The sequence below is a fragment of the Jaculus jaculus genome, chromosome 13 (genome assembly GCF_020740685.1).
Source record: "Jaculus jaculus isolate mJacJac1 chromosome 13, mJacJac1.mat.Y.cur, whole genome shotgun sequence".
Classification (NCBI taxonomy): domain Eukaryota; kingdom Metazoa; phylum Chordata; class Mammalia; order Rodentia; family Dipodidae; genus Jaculus; species Jaculus jaculus.
In genome coordinates, this window is record NC_059114.1 from 44851623 (window position 1) to 44872875 (window position 21253).

Genomic DNA, 21253 nt, shown 5'->3' on the forward strand with positions numbered 1-21253 from the left:
TCATAGAGCTTTCCCTTGAGTCTGTAAGCCAAAATAAACCTTTTTCCCCCACAAGCTGTTCTTGGTCAGGTGATTTCTGACAGCAATGGGAACCTGACTGCAACAGTAAAGTTGGTACTGAGAAGTGGTGTCATTTGCTGCTAGAAACCTGACTGTGTGGCTTTTGGCCTTTTGGAGCTGCTTCGCAGGAGGAATGTAGGTGAATTTGAAACCTTGTTTCAAATGCCTTACTATAAGTACAGGTTGATGGATTACTCTGGTCACAGTTGAAAGACCTGAATGCAGTAAGAACTATGGACTGCGAGGTTTGGCTTGTGAGGGTGAGAAAGCCTGGAATGGGCTAGAAGCAGTTTGTGTGACAGGTTTGCTATTATGCCCATGTCCTGAGAACTTGTGCAGGGTTGCTTTGCATAGAAGCAGACTGGTATGAGTAGAGGGATATGGCACAGAAAAAATTAAAGATTTGGGCCCAAACTGCTGCCTGTTCAGCTGCAATTGTCTGAGAGATTACAACCATTGAGATTAGGCCAGCTAACCTGCATTGGGACAACAGAAAGAATTATTTGAATTATTTGAAGGGGCCTGAATGCTCAAGGAGTGTCCTGTTCTTCAAAGTCAGCTTTATTCCCCCTTGGATTAACAGATTGGCACCCCCACCTGGTATTATGGAGTGTAAAAAATTCAGAAAAGAGAGGGTCATTGAATTTGCAACACAGTCTTGTGTTTTGGAAACTGCCATGGGCATTGTGAAGCAAGTTTGCTGGATACCTGCATGGAGACCCGATGGAACCATGGGGATGAATCATGGGTTGAAATGGACACCCAGTGGAGATGCCAGGACCACTAGATGGCTGCTAAGGAAAACTGCTGGCACTGGATGAAGTTTTCCAGGACTGTGAGTAGCCTAGCTAGAAGGGCGGAATTAGAACTCCAGAGACTTGTTGGTTAGAATTATCGGACTTAAGAGATTTGTCACTGGCTATAGTTATTGGACTTAGAGCTACAGTTTGATGTTTTCCCTGGTTGTTTTAAATCTTGTATTGGTTGAATATTTCTTTGCTATGCCCAATGCCATACTTTGCAGTGTGAATGTGCATTCTGTGCCATTATGAGGGTTTTTTTTTTTAATTTATTTTTGGCATTATGACTCAGTTAAAAGACTTTGGCCTATGGGAATGTTTGAACATCAATGGGATTGATAAAAACTATGGAACTTTTAAAATTGAAAGAATGCATTGCATTTTACATCATGGATGTTTATCAGTTTATGGATGCCAAGGGTGGAATGTGGTGGTTTGATTCAGGTGTCCCCCATAAACTTAGGTGTTCTGAATGCTAGGTTCCCAACTGATGGAGATTTAGGAATTAACACCTCTTGGAGACAGTGTATTGTTGGGGGCAGGCTTATAGGTGTTATAGCCAGTGTCCTCTTGCCATTGTTTGGCACACTCTTCTGTTGCTATTGTCCACCTGATGTTGCCCAGGAGGTGATGCCCACCCTCTGCTCCTGCCATGGTTCTCCCCTGCCATCATGGAGCTTCCCCTTGAATGTGTAAGCCAAAATAAACCTTTTTTTTCCTGCAAGCTGCTCTTGGTCAGGTGATTTCTGCCAGCAGTGTGAATCTGACTGCAACATTAAGGAAGTGAACCCAAGCTGACAGGCTTTGTAAGCAAGTGCCTTTGACTGCTAGGCCGTCTCTCTAGCCCCATCAAATGATCATATTGTTAGTGCAGTGCTGATATTTTCTAAGCCTATTCTTGAATAGTGTAGTGTGAGGAAACAAATGACTATGTCATCAAAACATTAATTTTGTGTTTGGGGTGTCACACCTTAGAAAAGCTGGGCTGAGGCTGGAGGGATGGCTTAGCAGTTAAGGCACTTGCCTGCAAAGCCAACGGAACCAATTTCGATTCCTTAGGACTCACATAAGCCAGATGCACAATGTAGTGCATGTGTCTGGAGTTTGTTTGTACTGGCTGAAGGCCCTAGCACACCCATTCTCTCTCTCTCTCTCTCTCTCCCTCCCTCCCTCCATCTCTCTCTCAAATGAAAATAAATTTTAAAAGCTGGGGCTGGAGAAATAGCTTAGTGGTTAAGATAGCTGTCTATGAAGCCAAAGAACCCAAGTTCAATTCCCCAGGCCCATGTAAGCCAGATGCAAGGTGGCACATGGCATCTGGAGTTCATTTGCAGTGGCCAAAGGCCCTGGTGTGCCCATCCTCTCTATCTGTCTCTTTCTCTCTTCTCTCAAATAAATAAATAAAAATAAAATTTAGAAACCTTTAGAATAGTTAACTTGAGTTAGAAATATTACTATAAGCTTGTGCCAATTTTTTTTCTTTAAAAAATAAAAAAAATCCCTTAATTCAGTAACCAAATTTATTAATTTTTTATTCTTTGCTTTACTTGCAGAGAGACAATGACAGAGAGGCAGGGGGTGGGAGGAAGAGGGAAAGAATGGTCATGCTAGGCCCTCTTCCCACTGCAAATGAACTCCAGATGAGTGCACCACTTTGCACATACGGCTTTACGTGGGTACTGGGGAATGGAACCCAGATCATTAGGTTTTGCAGGGAATTGCCTTAGCCATTGAGTTCATTTCTCCAGCCCTAAATGGAGTTTCTTTTTCTAAAGCTGTATCTCATAGCTTTGGTGTCTTTCAAGCAAAGCACTAATTCAATTGAAAAAGTAGAAGCTGGCACAGTAACATATGTCATTACTTTGCATAGCTCTACAATCAGCTCAGATACTGAAAAAAGCTTAAGTTCAACTCTAATAATTTTAGAGGATTTCTCAGATACTTACTATACTATCATCTCTGTGAGTATTTCTGGTTTTAAATTATGCCCCAGGTTCCAATATGACATTTCACCAAGGCAGCTACCAGTCTTCAGCCCTTCCTTGACTGCTTCTGGTTCAGAAATAGCACCCAATATAATGATATATGCTTATTGCAATGCTTGAGATAGTATTAATTTATTTAAATCTTTTTAATGAACTAAAGTTGATTTTTCACTAATTCTACATATACTCTGTAGATCTTATCTTTATCTTTAGATATTAATCTGAGTTTGGTGAAGAATAACTTTACAATTACCCAGATATTTTTGGAGGCTTGAAATGTGGAGTATAGTCCTTCCTTAAACTTAAATAATTTTGATAGAATAATCATTAGTTTCCTAATCCTCCCAATTTGGTTTCTAAAGACAGTCACAAATAATCAATCTTTGATTTGGTCCCATTGCATGGACACTAGGTCAGTTTGAGTGTAACTGTAGTTAATCAATTACTGTCAAAGAGACAAAGTAGGTAAAGCAAAATTATATTTAACTGCAGTCTTAGAGTAATGCTATTATTCTGAGTTAATCTAAAGTAAGATAGATTTTTGTCTCCAGATATTCAATCAAGTACCTACACATGGTTCATCCTCTAGAGAGCCCATACTACTGATGATAATAAGATAACAAATTAATGAAGAAAACAGGCAGATTAACAGGGGTGAACATGAATATGGATAGCTATCAATTGTGAATAATAGCTTGTAACAGTCAGTGTGTGAGAGAAAAGCAAGGAAGACAACATGTATATATACATTTCATAACATAGACAAGTCTTAAAGCATCAGAGATGTATTAATCACAATTTTTAAGGGGAGGACAAAAAGTGTAGGTAAAAAGAAATTAAAAAGTTAAAATTATTTCCTTATTGAAATTTGAAAAACTTTGAACACAAACACTTTAAAATAAATAAATCCTTGTAGAAATTTTAATGCATGTACACAAAATTCTGTCTCTGTGATTTGATTGCCATTATTATTTTCTAATAATCAGCATTTGGCACTGATCACTTCCAATGTTTCAAGGAATAGACATGGGGACAAAAATAACTGCATTCCCTTGGCAGAGTATTTAAGGCTTCTTAGTTTGAACATCTGCTTCTGGCCTGTGCATATACAGTTAATCTGAACAGAACCCCCTTAAATTTTCTCCTGAATGAAGGAAGGAAATACATACCTGTGCATGCCTGCTCTTAGTGAGGCAGAGTAACGCCAGTCAGGGTTGGGCTGCCGAGGCTGCAAAATCACAAAGGAGGTTTTTGTTAAAATGGCGAAAAAGAAAAAAAAAAAGGTTCTCTCAGGATAGTGTTAATTGATTAGTTGTTTCCTTACATATTTTAAGGCATCTAAGCACCACCACCAAGTGAGAAATTAAGTAAGAAACTCTACAATGAAATTCATAATTACACACATATCATTTTAGGAGAAAATACAATTAGCTCACATAAAGTGAACGTCAAAGAAAACCATATTTAGGAATGTCATGGAGCTCAGTTTTGGCCTTGCCTTGCCCAGTACAGGTCTGAGTTCTTAAAACACCAAGGTAAGGGCAGTCTGTCTTGAGAAAGGAAAAGTTTTCACTGCTTTTGCTCTCAAGCATCCTCAAACCTATATTCTAACTTTAACAGAATACATGGTTACACAAGTTCTGCTGGCTTGGTGGGACTGCAGAGGGCTGCAATCTGCTGCTAGCTTTGCAGACTGCAGCATGCTTGACCCAGGACAGAATGTGCCCCGTCATAACACCAGCAACTGATGGGAGCCTCCTCTCCTGAATGAAGAAGAACCCTAGAGAGAGGAAAACAAACCACAGCAAAGCTTGACCCTGTTTTGCTACCTAACCCTTCTCATAAATCTCTACTTGTTCCTCTCCCAGGGTTTTACCCTCCTTATTCAATTGCTCTTCACTGGGCTTTGACAGCTTAACTGAGAGTAGCTGGAATCTGAGAAGACTCTGACTCATTCTGCAGCACCTGTGTACTGGAAAGCCATTTTTGTTGTTGTTGAACGGTTTTTTGTCCTCTATCTACAAACTGTCAGTTCAAAGTAGAAGGGATAAAGAAGAGAAAATAGAAGTGCCTAACAACTGTGAGGAGTTCTATGCTATTTACAAAGTATTCAGCATTACTGGAGACAATGCTACATACTATTTAGCACAAATTTCATCATGAAAAACCTTGAGATGAACATTCTTCTAGATATGCTTTCATGAACAGAGAATAAAGTGGCCTTGTTAGTAAATGCTGAGGTGTAGCTAAGTGGAAAGATTGGAAAGGCATAAGCTGTATTTCATTATGGATTATAATTACCATATTTCATAAATACAAAGCTGCATCAATTATCAATATTTTTTTCAAAATACCAGTAATTCTTACTCTTCTCTTTCAAATTATTTCATAAATACTCTTCATAACATCCAGAGAAGTGATCAGAGCAACATCCAAACATTCTGACAGATTCAGAGATGGCTAGGAGATACTCAGAGAACCAGTCAAGGTTCAGAAGTCACAACTCTGGGATTCTTTGTCGCAAAGGTCCCCCACACCAGCTTCCCTCTTTGGTCCTCTTCCACTCTACTGGCAGAGTATTCATATGCTAACTGCTTCATCCTTGGTTTTCAAGTTTCCTATGATTGTTCTATCCAAAGTAGGATAAGACCACAAACCAAATAGGTTCCCATTTTCTATAAGTAGCATTAGAAACCATAAATGAGAAGCTATTTGCAAATAAACCTGAAAATATGACTGAAATACATTTTAGTAATTATCATCTGCTCTTGCCATTGCAGTACCAATATTGGCTTATCCATTAAGAGAATATTCCTTCAAGAAAAACTCTGATAAGATCAAAATATATTACATACATGCATGAAAATATCAAAATGGAATAAATAAATAAAAATTTTAAAAAGAGAAAGATTCTGGGGCTGGAGAGATGGCTCCACAGTTAAGGCACTTGACCGCAAAGCCTAAGAACCAGAGTTCAATTCCTCAGTACCCACGTTAACACCAGATGAACAAGGTGGTGCATGTATCTGGAGTTTGTTTGCAGTGGCTAGAGGCTCTGGTGTGCCTATTCTCTCTCTTTCTATCAGCCTTTCTCTCTCATAAATAAATAAATGTTGTTTTTATTTTTAAACAAAAGATTTTCTACGATTGGGTAACATTCATGATGAAAAATATTGCAACTTAATCTTTGGAATGAAAGCACCAGCAGCCTCAAAGGCACAATTATATCAGGTTTGAATGGGAAAGTCAGTTTACTATACACTCTCACTTTCTTGACAACACATTTAATTTGTCATGCTGCTATTTTCTATAATAGTCCATAAGCAATAACACACTTCACAGATTCATTTGCCAGAATCATAGTATGAGTTTCTTATAGCAATAAGATCAAACAAGGGAAAGGAAGAAAGTAATTGGTGTGCTTTAATTAGCTATTCAATACTAGACAAAGGAATAAGCACTTTTATCCTAATTCTTTCTTTCTTTGACCATATACTCTATGAAAAGGGTTGTATCTGTTTTGCTTATAAGATATACAAACATCCTCAAATAATCATGAATGTAGAGCTCCTTAAAACCTAGAAGAGTTCTGATGATAGTCATTAAGTTCCTAGAATGATTTAAATAAACGAACTATCACAGAAGGTCAACAATGTTGTACTTAAATTACAAAAAGGAGAAATATGAGCTTTGGAGATATTATATTAGCCTGATCAACAAGCTTAGCTGAGTCATATATCACTAATATAAAAGTCTATATTTTAAACAAATTTACATGGAATGTAAATTTATATAGAGTGATATTTTTTTCTTTTTTCTCCTTTTTAACTTCTGAGTTTCCAGATATTGATTTATTTTAAAACAACAATTTATTTTAAAACAACACAAAATTAAAAATAAAATGCACATGGGTTTCATTCAAAATAACTAAATTTAGAAAAAGTTCAGGTTGAAAGGTAGATTGTTGGTATATCCCATCTGACCATGATTATTTAGTTCTAAAATATTTGGACATTGCATCTCAGAATGACACTGAACTTCTTTTTCTTTTCTTTCCTTCTTCTTTGGTTGCAGGTTTTTTCTTTTTATTTTTTCAAGATAGGGTCTCTCTCTAGCCTAGGCTGACCTGGAATGCACAACATGGGCTTATGCTGACCTTGAACTCACAGCATCCCTCCTACCTCCGCCACCCAAGTGCTGGGATTAAAAGCGTGTGCCACCACACCCAGCTTTGGTTTTCTTTAAACAAGGTTTCATGTAGACTAGGCTGATTCAAACTTGCTACATAGCCTTGAACTCTTGATCTTCCTGCTTCTACCTTCCAAGTGCTGGTATTACAGACATGCATAACCACTTCTATTAGTGAAGTTCTCCAGTATTTCCTATAGTTTTAAAGCTTAGTCCATCATGGAGTAATAGTCAAAAAACTCTACATGTGGAAAAAAAAACCACAATTAGGTAATCCAATCCAGATAGGTGATTAATATCACTGAAGAACAAGAACCCACTTGAGTTCATATTGAAATTATAGCAAAAGTTTAATTTATTTTGCAATGACATGAGTTATGATATATTCCATAGGATATTTGTGTTAAGAAGGATGAGTCACTTCTTATAGAAAGATTAAAATAAAACACATAAAAAATATCCTATGTTATTCCTATATTATTCATAAACTCACAAGAACACTCCATGAAATAATATGATGTCTTCTTACCATGAAAATCTATATTGAAGCCATCAACAAACTGCTCTCTGACAACTAAAATTATATGTAATATCTCCTTTTCCTTCTTAATAGGACTGTATTCAGATTGTATCCACTACACATTTTCATAGTGATATCTTATTAACATTGATATAAACTGTGGAAGGCAGAGTTTTAAGATGGCCCATAGCTCTCCACACCAAATATACATGCCCTACATAATTTTCAAGACTAGGACTGTGAAGAGTTTCTTTTTCTTTTTTAATATTTTATTTATTTACTTATTTTTAGGGAAAGAGAAAAAACGTAAATAAAGGGAATGGGCACGCGAGGGCCTCCAGCCACTGCAAACGAACTCCAGAAGTACACACCACCTTGCGCATCTGGCTTACTTGGGTCCTGGCGAATCCAACCTGGGTCCTTAGGTTTCACAGGCAAGCACCTTAACAACTAAGCCATCTTCCCAGCCCCTGAAGAGTTAAGTTCTGTACCTAAGTTTAGATGGTTGAGTTGTTTTTAAGAAACGGAGATTATTCTGGTGGCACTAACCCAGTCACAAGAGCCTTTTAAATTCAAGTCTAGAAGTCAGAGATAGAAGTCAGAGTGATTTAAAACATGATGGAGATTCCTCATGTTCACAGATTCCTTGTGGTTAGCCCTGAAGATAGAGTAAATGATGGGAAAGAACCTGACAAAAACTTCTGTTTGCTGACAGTGACTGCCTCCTCTCACCCTACCCACAGCTAACAGTAGGTAAGTAAACATGGGTTTCATCCCCCAAGGAACTTAATTCTGCTAACAATTTAAATGAATTTGAAAGGAGATTTTTCTCCAGCACCACTAAAAGAGTACACATTCCAGCCAACATGTTGATTTTAGCCTAATGAAAACTTAAGCAGAGAACTCGATCACATGGTGCAGGACTATGAGATTCTAAATGGATGAGGTTTTAACAACTATTTCATGATAATGTTTTTGTTTTTTAATATTTTATTTATTATTTATTTGCAAGGAGATGGAGAGAGACAGACAGTCAGAAAGACACAATTGCCACTGCAAATGAATCCCAGACACACGCACCACTCTGTGTGTCTGGCTTTACATGGGTACTGGAAAATCAAACCTGGGCCATCAGGCTTTGCAAGCAAGTGCCATTTACCACTGAGTCATCTCTACAGCCCAATTCATGATAATTTGTTACAAAGAAAGAGAAAAGAAATGCATTAAGGAAAAATTAAAATATAACATTTAAAATAAAAAATGACTGCAATACATACTCGTTTCTCAGTACATCAAAATAAAAAGATGTTAAACCTGGAGAAAAGCTTATATTGTCAGACCAAAGAAATAAACCTTTACTCAGAAATACATTAAAAAATATGTTAAACCTGAGGAATTCTGGATAGAATACTTTGCTCTGAACACAGTCATTTACACCCCTAATCCACAGAGCAGGAAAGTAAAATGAACATGACTTTAGGATATACACAATTCAGTACAACAAAAAGTGCTGGGTCTGCTTGTTCTGGACACACAGCCTGCAAGTGCAGCAGCTGCTTTCTTGCAGTTCCACTTCCCTGGAGCCCAGAGCTCTGACCCAGCAAGGTCTAAAGGAAACTAATGTTTTTCTTCACCTTTGCAATGTCAGATATTTCTTTGCATGTGTCAAGTTCAAATTCTTGAACGAAAAAAGCTTGCATAATTTTTAGGTTAACAGATTTAAAATATTGCTAAAACATTTCGATAGCCTGATTTTTGAAATCATGATTATATGTCATGTTGCTCAAAATATTGCCATATTAATCAGTCAAGTTTATGTTCATGTTACCATATGCATGGAAATGTCAATCCAAGGGAGTTCCTATAAAAGTCACATTCACAAACACCTGTTATAGAATACATGTGACATGAAAGTGTGATGGGGGCTATTAGGAGGAGTAAGTGGGGAGGAAGAGGATTAGCAAAAACAAATTATTATGAAACCCATTATTTTATATATTGAATTTTAAAACTCCATCAAATTCAGCTAAACAACTGAGGTTGCGATGGCAATTTTTCCTCAAACATTTGCAAACTGACCATCATTCTGACCTCTCAATGAGAAGAAAAATTGGTAGCCAACCAAGGCAAGTATCCAGAACTGACTCTGCTCTTCTATCAAGTCGACAGCAGGCCGATAGACAATGTATAATATGTCAGGCTGTGTCCCTGCAGAGTGCTCTGAGGAAGACCAGATGCCCATGTGATGGCTCATTCCTGGGTCAGAGAAAAGGGTAGGTCAATGACATCCAAGCCATAATAAACAGATTTCTTCATCAGTCAGAATATGTAAAATACAAAGAGACAGAGAAAAGCTCAGCCATAATTCCTTCTAGATCAGCAGTCTAGAGAAAAAGCAGAAGAGGAAGTCATTTGAAGAAAAGCTTATATTGTCAGACTAAGAAAATAAACCTTTACTCAGAAGAACAGTCATATAACCAAAATGAAAATAGCAAAATTAAACAGTCCCATATATTAAAGACTGGTCACCAAAGACAAAATACTGGAATGGAACTTCATAGATTTAAAAAAAAAAAAGGGGGGGGGGATGGGGCTGTAGAGATGGCTTAGCAGTTAAGGGACTTGTCTACAAAACCTAAGGACCAAAGTTTGATTTCCCAGTACCCATGTAAGCCAGATACACATGGTGGCACATGCATATGGAGTTTGTTTGCAGTGGCTAGAGGTCCTGGTTTGCCCATTTTCTCCCTCCCTCCCTCCCACCCCTCATAAATAAATAAAACTAAAATACTTGGTGACGCACACCTTTAATCCCAGCACTCGGGAGGCAGAGGTAGAAGGATCACTGAGAGTTTGAGGCCACCCTGAGACTACATAGTGAATTCCAGGTCAGCCTAAGCCAGAGTGAGACCCTACCTCAAAAACCAAAAACAAACAAACAAAATACTTAAATATTTAAATACAAAAACTTTGGTCTTTCCCAGTGTAGTAGTTCACACCTATAATCCCAGTATTCAGGAAGCAGAGGCAAGAGGATCAGAAGTTCAAGACTATCCTCAACTACATAGTGAGTTCAAGGCCAGTTTGAGCTATATGAAACCCTGTTTCAAAAACGAAACAAATAAAAATAAAATTCTTGGTCTATTGCATCCACTGTGTGATTTTTATATATTCACCACTATGTCACTATGGATTGAGTGTAAATCTGTTCCATGGAAGAATCACCAAGTAATAGTCAGTTCTGAAGAAAACTAACAGTGCCACCAAAGAAGGCTTAACTGGATCAGGTCACTGTCTCTGTTTAAGGTGAATATCCACAAATGTGTTAAAAATAACAGGAATTGGTAACTACAGATTGCTTAAATATAAGTACATGTGAAAGCAACCTTAATTCCTCACTGCAATTCTTTTGTAAATTCCATATGCTGTGCCACTGAGCTACTGTTGGACAAATATGCCCAGAGTACTCCAAGTGCCTCATTAGCATTTATAACATGAATGTACAGAATCTATCATAGGATTCAGTCTCTTTTCATGGCAAATCTGAAAGGGGTGCCAACTATTTTCATTATCATGTTTTCAGAAGTCTCCAGATAGAAATTCTGCCCTGTTGCAAAAATAAAAATAAAAAACTTTACAAGCAACTTATAATACATTTCAAAAATGTAAAATCTACCAAGAGATTAGTCCGGTATTAAATGCTAATGCTTAATTAGCAACAAGAGAAGGCTCAGTGGATGAACAGAGATAAAAGATCTTAGTTAGTTTTGCCAATAGAAAAGCAAAACAAACAAATAAACCAAATAAATATATATTATCTGGTAATAAGATTTTACTCACTCATCCTCCATTTGTTATATATTTTAATGTAAACAATTACTCTTTCCAAAAGCACTTTATTTACACTACTAGATGAATTAATGATAGCCCAAATGCATGAATATCTCATATCAAAAAGAATACAGTTGGGATTTCTGTCCTACTTCAAGCAATGAAAGAGGCACAGACTTTGGAGTCAGAGAGACATGTCTTATACCACTGTTAGTGGTAAGCAGTGTGGCTTTGTATGTTATGTAATCTACCTATGCTCAACATTAATAAATTTTTCTTAATGCATGACTTAATATAGAATGAAATCTCATATATACCAATACAAAGCAGAGTACTATTTATGTAGTAGGGTGGTCAGAGAGTACATATTCCTTTACTCCTCCATTCCAATATCCATCTACTTTTAATGTTGGCACATGCCATTAACTCCATTCCACACCCTCCTGAGATCTGCAGAAGCTTGGGAAGGAAAGAGAAAGCCCAGCATGGGGAAGTAACAGGTTGATCTAGCAATGATGAATTTCAAAATGGAGTGTTTTGTTGCCATTTTGCTATGCTACAACATGACTCATTCTTGCCCCATTACTAGAGTGATTTCAGGAACTGGAGATCGTGGGACCCTGCACTGAATTTTGAGAGATGTCTAGTAGATATCTGCCTTTATTAAATGTATACATTCTCCTGGCAAAATCCTACAGGAAAAATCACTTTTTAACATAATCTTCTCCCAAGATCAAAGGTTTGTGTTTCAAAGTACCTACTAGCATGCAGGTCATTGTAAAACAGAAATAGTTCACATATCAAATTGCCCTAAGGCTTGAGTCAGGAAAAGGAGGGCTGGAGGCAAAGCTGAGCCCAGCAGGCTTGCTCTCCATGCTTGTATACCACTTGCAGTCCACCCCCTCTCAAAGGATTTTACCAGAAGTTTTCTTAAACAAATGTCCATAGTGTCCTTATTTAAAGCTAAGCCACTTTACAAGCTTCCAAAATCCATAATCTAAGAGTTCTGAAAATTCTCTGATGTCCCATCTCTTTCCTACTTTACTAAACTACAGTCTGCCTCCTGTGGCTACTCAATATTGGTGACCATCAATCTCTTCTGAGAAGTGCGTAATATCCATAGGAAACTGAAAACTAAAATCTACTCACAACCAAACAAGGGAATTCTGTGCTTCTGTATTACTTTTTTCAAGATTAGCATGGACTTAGAATGTAACATAGGGGCACTGATAAATCACAGCAATATGCAAATGAAAAATAATGAAAAATATATCACAAAATACAGGAATGACAAATATCAATTAACTTGTACTAACTCAAAGTCCTATGTACAAAGCAATTGTTTGGAAAGGCAATCCATCACTGTTTATGGAACAGAATTTTGGCTATTGAAATCCAAGTTTAATGTATTTCAAAGCAGATCCTTATTATTTCAAACATGTGTAGAGACTACCCAAACTTTCCAAACTCACCTACACATTCATGTACTTTCCAGAATTTATGAGTATTCTTCATAAATATGGCCTATGCCTACTTAAAACACAAACAGTAGTATATATCTGTCTTCGTATACAGTATATTATCCACTTTCCAAGCATTTTGTAGATATTGAAAACCGAATTTCAGATACAAAAAAAAAAAAAAAAAAAGAACACTTGCTTTAGAAGTATTGACATTTAACTTAAAGACATGAAGGGCTTGAAAAGCCTACTTTACATCTTATCAAAACCACAGAAATTGTCAATAGGGAATTAGAAGATTGTGGACTGTCAGGCACTGTCAGGCACACACTGGAGCCTTCAGGACACAGGCCTGAGTTGCCAGGCATGGCTAAGGACCCCCGGGCTACAGAAGGCCATTCATGCTCCAAGGCTCCAAGCCTGGCACTCCTGAATTTAGGCTTTGACCATAGCCCTGTGATCTTTGGCCAGTTGCTTAGGAAACTCCTTATCAGATAGCAGCCTTCACACAGCCCATCCCCCTGAGACACTCTTCCCTCCGCCTGGTAAATCACCTGACTCCCCACTGCTGGAATGAGCGTCCTTAGGCATCTGTTGGCAACCTTTGAACCTACCAATCCCCTTGGGCCCCTCTTCCCACTCTCAACTGCTTATAAACCCCATTTCCCTATTGAATAAATGGAACTACTCTCAGGTCATCTGACATGTGTACATCCCTTCGCTCACAACGCTGCTCAAGACCCTGCTCTCCATGGTTGCCTGGACACCTTCGGGGAACTGTGGTCCCAAGGATCCAGGGTCCGACTGCATTGAAAATAAATACAAGGACACCATGTTTAAGTGAATGTAGAGTGCACCAAGAAAGTAACTAGGTTAGAATTATTTTTCTCTTATTTCCCAGCTATAGCTTGTTCTGGCCTTCACCATTTCCAAATATTCATAACCCACTCACTCTCCTACCCAACCAGATAAATTGGTACTTATCCCCTTTGCAGTACCATCATTCACTCCCCTTGAAATCCCCCAGAGGAGTGACAACATCATACAGAAAACTCTGCCTTCAGAGTGAGGTCTACATTCTATGGCTTCATCACCTCCAATGTAAATTTCCCATGTGCCCTATCACATTAGTTCAGTGTGACTGAGATACTAATTACATAATTTTCACTGTGGAAAATCCAACGTATAAACAGTAACAGTATACAGAGATGACCCCTAACAGCCCTAAGGGTCTTAGAGTTTATTTAAAAATGAACAGCCAAGACCAATTTCCCTATAGATGATATAACAGAGGCCCTTTCTCCTTGAATCTCATAATACTACTTTTTAATACATAATCCTTATTAACAGGCCTGTTCTAATTCTAATTCTAATTCTAATGCATCAAACTTGTAAGACTAATCCTCACTTCTCAAGCCAGTTTTATAGATAATTCTTCATACATGTCAAAAGAAAATGGGAAGTAAAACAATTCTCTAATGATATTTTTTCTAGAGAGAAAATACCAGATTACCATCAGACCAGAGGCACTACTGATACTCAGCTAATTTACCAGCTAAATCCTGTGGTGTTAATAAGTCAGTAAAGACAACCACCTAGTATTGGGAGAGCAGGAAAATACACCGCTTTCTGGAAGACCCTTGTCCACAATCTCACCTCATGTTGAGGAACAGCCTCATTTTTGAGGATTATCAGGTTCCCAGCACTCTGTCCACTTTGGCCTGTGAGGTGTCTATTGTCAGTCACTGCCGCTTGGGTTCCCCCAGGTCCTGTTCCTGTCTGGGCCCCTGTGTTGTAAAACATGAAAGTATCACTCCCTGAGCCTGCTGTCAGGCAGGCCTTGTAGCAGTAAGTCTTGGTGAGGGAGCCATTCCCTCGAACCTCAATGAAGTGAGGCTGTACTTTGAGGCCATGTGGTATTCTGGCATCAATATTGTTATTGGCCTGTTTGTACAGTTCTGCAGGGCACCGCTCCCTCACTCCACAGAAGCCTCCACAGCATGCAGTGCCATAAGCAGTGTAGTGGTAGCACTTGATGATGCTCAAAACAATGATTGTCAAAAGAAATATAAAAGATACTGTGCTTAATGCTATTATCAGATAAAGTGTGATTTCAGAGTATGTCCGAGGACTCTTTATATGTCTTTGAGTGTCAGGGAAGATTTTAGAAACCCTGTCCACCACAGCCACTGTAATGGCCACAGAGGCTGATAGTGATGGCTCTCCATTGTCACGGACCACCACAGTCAGGTTGAAAGTGGTACCACTCTCATCTCCTATCTTCCTGATAGTCCTAAGTTCTCCTGTGTGCAATTCTACTTTAAAGAGGTCCAGGTCAGAAGTTTGGGCTAGATTGTAAAAGAGCCAAGCATTTTGCCCAGAGTCAGAATCCATGGCTATGACCTTGGTGACCAGGTAGCCAGCAGGGGCAGACCGAGGCACCATCTCAATGGCTGCTGATGAGTTGGTTGAGGTAGGGTACAGAATGTGAGGGGCATGGTCATTTATATCCACCACATACACATAGGCGGTCACAGTGCTGCTCAGTGGTGGGCTCCCCTTGTCCTGAGCCTCCACAGTCACAAAGAACTCCCGAAATTTCTCATAGTCAAAGGAATTGACAGCATAAAGGCTTCCACTGGCACTGTTAATGGAGACATAGGAGGTGACAGGCAGCCCTTGAATCTCCCTGTCTAGTAGCGAGTAGGTCACCTCTGCATTCTCCTTTTCATCTGGGTCTGTGGCTTGCACAGTGCACAGCAACACCCCTGGCAAATTGTTCTCCTGGATGTAGATGGAATAGGACTCCTCCAGGAAGCTTGGCGGATTGTCATTGATGTCAGAGATCTCAATCTGCAGTGTCCTCTGGGATGTGAGCTGTGGTATTCCCCCATCAGAGGCTGTCACTGTGATGTTGTAGGCAGCCATCCGCTCTCGATCTAGTTGTCCATTCACCACCAGTGTGTAGGAATTTCCAAATCCATTCAGCCGGAAAGGTAGCATAGCCTCCAGACCCAGGCTCACTTTTCGGTTGGAGCCTGAGTCTTGGTCATTAACACTGAGAAGGGCCACAACGGTGTTGAGGGTGGCATCCTCAGGCACTGGGCTATATAGATCCGTGAGTACTACCTCTGGTGCATTGTCATTCACATCCACTATGTCCACCAACACCTTGCAGTGACCCGCCATGGGCACTGGACCCCGGTCAGTCGCCTGTACATAGATCTGATAGGAGGAAGCCTCCTCATAATCCAGCGCCCCACTTACTCTCACTTCTCCCGTGGTGGCATCGATGCTGAAAAGCTGCCTCTCCCGGTCTGACGTGTAGCTGCTCAAGGAGTACCTGAGCTCACCATTGGAACCTTCATCCGGATCAGAGGCATTCAGTTTCACCACCAATGTGCCTGGTGGTGCGTCCTCCCGTAGCTGGACACGATAAGTGTTCTGGTCAAAGGCAGGAGAGTTGTCATTCGTGTCCAGGACACGAACAGAGATTTGTGCTGTGCCTGAGCGGGCTGGGCTGCCCCCGTCCACCGCAGTAAGAACCAGACTGTGCAAGGCTGCCTGCTCACGGTCTAGGCCCTTCCGCAGCACCAACTCCAGAACCTTGCTGTTCTCCTGCAGGGGCTTAAGGTCCAGCTCGAAGTGCTCGCTGGGGCTGAGCTCGTAGGTCTGCACCGAGTTGGAGCCCACGTCTGGGTCCTGCGCGCTCTCTATGTGAAAGCGTGCTCCAGGTGCCACGGATTCGCTTACCTGAAGCCGGTAGTCCGGCCGCGGGAAGCGCGGAGAGTTATCGTTGATGTCCAGGATTTCCACTTCCACGGCGCTCACAGCCACGGGGTTGTGCGCCAGCACTTCCAAGCTGAGCAGGCAGCGAGGCCGCTGCTCGCACAGCGCCTCGCGATCGATGCGCTCGTTGACGAAGAGCGCTCCACTGGCCAAGTCCAGCTCCAGGTAGCGCGGGCTGGGCGCACCCAGATGGTTGATGCGCAAGCAGCCCGGCCCTAAGCGCCGCAGCTCCAGTCCCAGGGCTCTGGCCACGTTGCCCACGAGCGCTCCGGGGGTCTGCTCCTCCGGCACAGAGTACCGTAGCTGGGAGGCCGCTGGGCCCGGCAGCAGCACTAGCAGCAGCAGGAACGACAGCAGCAGCAGCCAGGGCAGGGGCCTCTGGGGTCGTGGATGCTCGGTCGCCCCAGGTCTGGTACCCGCCTGCTCCATAGCCACCGGTCCGGGAGGAGGCGGCCGGGCAGGGCCGGAGGCAGCAGCTTGGGAGCCTCGCTCCACGCCGGGCCCCGCCTCCGCCTCCCTGGGCTCCGGCCGCCTTGAGCCGGCTCCCCCAGGGCTCTCGAGCTAGCACGCGCCCGGAGCCGCTCCTCCCGCAGGCCGGGTCAGGGGCGCCCGGCCCTGCCGCCCCCGCCGACTCCCCATCGCCCAGCGCCGCCACTCGCCTCCGGTCCCCCCGCGGGTCTCGGTTTTCTGCGACTGCCGCCGCCGCCGCCGCCGCTCCTGGGGGAGGGCAGAGGAGCAGAGGGGAGGGGGAGAGGGAGGCGTGCTCCGCAAGTCCCGCTCAGATGCCGCACCGGAGTGGAGGACCGCGACCCCACACCTCCCGGCTACTCCAGCCCAATCTCCTTCCCCGCGGACCCGCCGGATCCCAGCCGACCGCGGAAACACAGCCACTCCCTTCCTCCCAGCCCCCACCGTACTGCTATCCAGCCTCCAAGGTCTCCCGCCTGCTTAACAGGTCTTGTAAAGAGATTAGCCTGAGAAAAGCTGTTAAATCTCTAGAACTCTGGGTATCAACGCCCCAGGAAAAGATTTGTAAGCACCATCCCGGAAAATAAATAAATAAATAAATAAATAAAACTGTAGGCGACGTGGGCGGTGGCTGTAACATTCAGGGGCAACAAACGCAGGGAAGGCGTTTGAGGACGATTGGAATGGGGGCTGATTATCTGCCTGACCCCACATCCTCCCAGGAGCATTCTAAGAACTACAGAAAGTGCTTAACGCCTAGGTCAAAGGCCAAGGGGATGCCAAGCCCCCAAAAGCCTCCGGGTTCCAACACTGTTCTGCCTCCAGCCACGTGCCCTTAACTTTCAGTGTGTGCTGTGGCAAATAACCATAGTTTCACTGTTTAAGATTCTCGCCTTAAACAACTGGCTCCTTGAAGCTGCAAGAAAAACTCTTAATTGACATGTTTTTCTCACATTGGGAAAAATATGATAATAAAAATCAAGGAAGAAGCCGGGCATGGAGTCTCATGCCTTTAATCCCAGCACTCTGGAGGTAGAGGTAGGATCACTGTGAGTTCGAGGCCACCGTGAAACTACATAGTGAATCCTGGGCTAGAATGACACTCTACCTCAAGAAACATAATTTTTTTCCTAATCTTATTTTAAACCTTCTTTTCATTTATCACCCAAAACATTTTCTTTCAAGAGTGATACAATTTTTTTTCTTTAATTGATGACCGTGTCTTCAAGAGCCTACAAAGCCATTAAATCAAGAGGGTTACTCTTGATCTACCCAACCTGGCTGGAATTTGAACTCCATTAATGTTTTCCAGGAAGAAAAGAAAATCTGCTCTTATTAAGCAAAATGTGGGAGGCCAGGATTTATCCTACAATCGCAGCAGTTTAGGTGGCTGCAGCTCTTCTGTATAAGGCTCCTCTAGGCCTCTGCACCTCTGCCTGCGCCCCCCCCCCCCACTTATACTGCTACAGGAGCCACACAGACAAAATCTCTCCTGTAAACAAGAGGGCAGGAATAGAAGAGGCCTTCCTGTGCTGTGTCATTGCCTGGGCATTTTGGTTCTAAAGAGTCATTCTTCACAGCCCTGCTCACTCCCACAGGGGCTTCAAATCTATGGCCCAACAAGCAAAAGCCACTAACTAAAACTTTCTTTCTCTTCCTCATCTCCCTGTATTCTTGCACTCATCCATAGCCCCCTTGCATCACTTTCTAGCTACGAACTGGTACTAAACCAGAGTGAGACCTAACATTTAACCTGCTTTCCTCCTTGAGAGGATAGCTAAAGGAGCCCAGGTCATGGTCCTGACACCCAGATTTCAAAGGCCAGGACCAGCACATCCCTTCCTTGCACTTAACAAGTGCACTCACTAACAACATTCCACAGTCTAACCGATTTTACTCTAGAAAAATTCCAGCTTCCTATCTTTACTGCTTCTTGTTTGTCCTCTTTGTTCTATCAAGGGTGCAGAGTGGGAAGCAAGTTCCATCAAAATCTATTCCTGTCTCCTTTCTAAGCTCTCTGGCTTCTTCTTCTGTCTGTATCCTACCCAAAACATCTCCCTCCCCACCCCCTTTACTCTTGTCTTTTTGCTGTGGTAATTTGATCTCAGGGAGCCTTAATCTCTCTCAAGTGCACAAATTGTAGACCTGGCCTATGTCCTCACCCATTACTTATTTCACAAAACAAATGGCTTATAAGTGGAATCAAGTTATAAATTGTCAGGAAAAGTGACCTTTCTTTCCCTCATCTCCTCCCAGCCTCTCACAATTGCTACCACCATGGCCCACAGCTCAAAAACTGCCACTGAATATTGACCATGCATGGCCCCGTGCTCCTGAAAAGATCACAGGCACTTAAGAAAAGATTAAAGTGACAGAAGCTTGGTTTCTAATGAAGCTCCTGAGTGCCATGCCACAGGAGAAAAAATAGGATTTGTCTTTCAACCATGTCATCATCTTTATCAAGAACACCTACTAGTTGTCCATTTTCATGTTTTAGAATCATATGCTCCAACTAGCATTTACTCCTTCAATGTCTGAGAAAGCAAACAGAGCCAGTACAATTAGCCTCCTTATCAAAAACATTGTATTAAAGAGATGGTATTTTCTATATTTGGTACTACAGTGATTTCCTCCCTCACATAGTTGTTGGAATGTGATTGCTCATGCTATTGGTAGGTACCCTTTCCACAAATATTCTTGCTAATATTTCAGTTATATAATTATGCCTCCTTCCTTTGTACCTTCAAGAACACCCAATTACAAAGCAGAATACAATGCTGATTACAGAATTAGGAGGAGGAGGGGGGTAGTTCAGTGGATGCAAGCGTAAAGCCTGAATTTGGATCTCCGAAACCTAAGTAAAGCCAGGCACTGTAGCACAAGTATCTGTAATTCCAGTGTTTCTGCAGTGAAAAAGGATGTGGAGACAGGAAAATCACTTGGAAGCTCAAAGGCCAGCTAGTCTGGCAGCATGTAACAAACCATTCCTCAAACAGCGTGGAAGGCAAAGATCAACATCCAAAGCCGTCCTCTGGCCTCAACATGCACACTGTGGCACATACACATGCACCTCAAAATTAAAACAATAGTATAGAATTTGGAGTTAGTCACACATCTGCTAAGAACTATCAGTTTACTTGTTTTAAGCAGGGAAAACAATACTGAGTAAAATCCACAGGACTACTAGTGTGATTACATGAGATAATGTATGCAAAGTAATTTACACAGCATTTCCCAAGCATTATTTTTATTGATGGTGGTTATTAGATGCAATAATTTACTTTCATCAGATAACACCTTGGCTGATCCTCTATATGTGGTATGGCCCTTTAACAAACATAGATAAGCATTGGTAGCCATAACATTTAAGAAATCAATCATAGCCACATGCCTTTAATCCTAGCACTCAGGAGGCAGAGGTAGGAGAATTGCCATGAGTATGAGGCCACCCTGAGAATACAGATTGAATTTCAGGTCAGCGTGGACTAGAGTGAGACCTTACCTCAGAAAACAAACAACAAAAAAATCCAATCATGATGGAAATGAGTATACACCACAGTAACCTTTTCCAAAGTTTCCATGACCAATTATTTCTAGAACTTGCACTCTATTTTGAGCACAATAAATAGCTCCCTTTTATATCACCAAGAAAAAAGGTATCTCTACTGTAGCAATTATTTCAAGGGAGTTGTTTGCTCACAAAAGGTTCATCTTTTGGGGCACATAAAAATATGTCAGCAACTAAGTATGCATTGATTCCTAGACACGCTGTCGTCTCCAGCACCCAGCACAGCACTCAGCACAGCCGTATTCAATTTATGTCTTTTAAGTTTTCACAATTTATTTGTGCATGTGTGTGTGCTTATGCCAGGGTCTCCCATTACTACAAATAAGTGCCCGTCCAGTTTGATGTGGGTGGCTGGTAAATTGAAACCAGGCTGAAAGGCTTTACAAGCAAGTGCCTTTAACTGCTGCATCATCTCACTAGCCCTTCTACTAATGTCCTTTGAAAAAGTTTACAAATTAACTTGTGCAATTCTATTATATATCTTGAGAGAGAGAGAATGAATTGGCGTTCCAGAGCCTCCAACCACTACAGTTGAACTCCAGATGCACCACCTTGTGTGCATGTGTGACCTTGCACCCTTGTGT

At 41.4% G+C, this 21253-nt stretch overlaps 3 protein-coding genes across 15 annotated transcripts in view; all 3 read right to left on the reverse strand.

The window, feature by feature from the left end:
• The window catches only part of LOC101615472 (protocadherin alpha-C2), a 313953-nt gene that overhangs the window by 40417 nt on the left and 252283 nt on the right, over positions 1 to 21253 (reverse strand). For 12 of the 13 annotated variants that reach the window (XM_045132062.1, XM_045132063.1, XM_045132064.1 and 9 more), the window contains one exon: positions 4015 to 4073. In XM_045132062.1, coding sequence (XP_044987997.1) covers positions 4015 to 4073 — 59 coding nt within the window. Of the gene's footprint in view, positions 1 to 4014; positions 4074 to 14500; positions 17063 to 21253 lie in introns of those variants that run through there. The other variant, XM_004664676.3, reaches the window with a different exon arrangement.
• Positions 1 to 21253, reverse strand: part of LOC123454033 (protocadherin alpha-8-like) — a 210716-nt gene that overhangs the window by 2531 nt on the left and 186932 nt on the right. The window contains 1 exon segment of the mRNA XM_045132074.1: positions 4015 to 4073. The gene's annotated coding sequence lies outside the window, so the exon portion shown is untranslated.
• Positions 1 to 21253, reverse strand: part of LOC101596839 (protocadherin alpha-5) — a 239654-nt gene that overhangs the window by 2530 nt on the left and 215871 nt on the right. Inside the window, 1 exon segment of the mRNA XM_045132075.1 lies at positions 4015 to 4073. The gene's annotated coding sequence lies outside the window, so the exon portion shown is untranslated.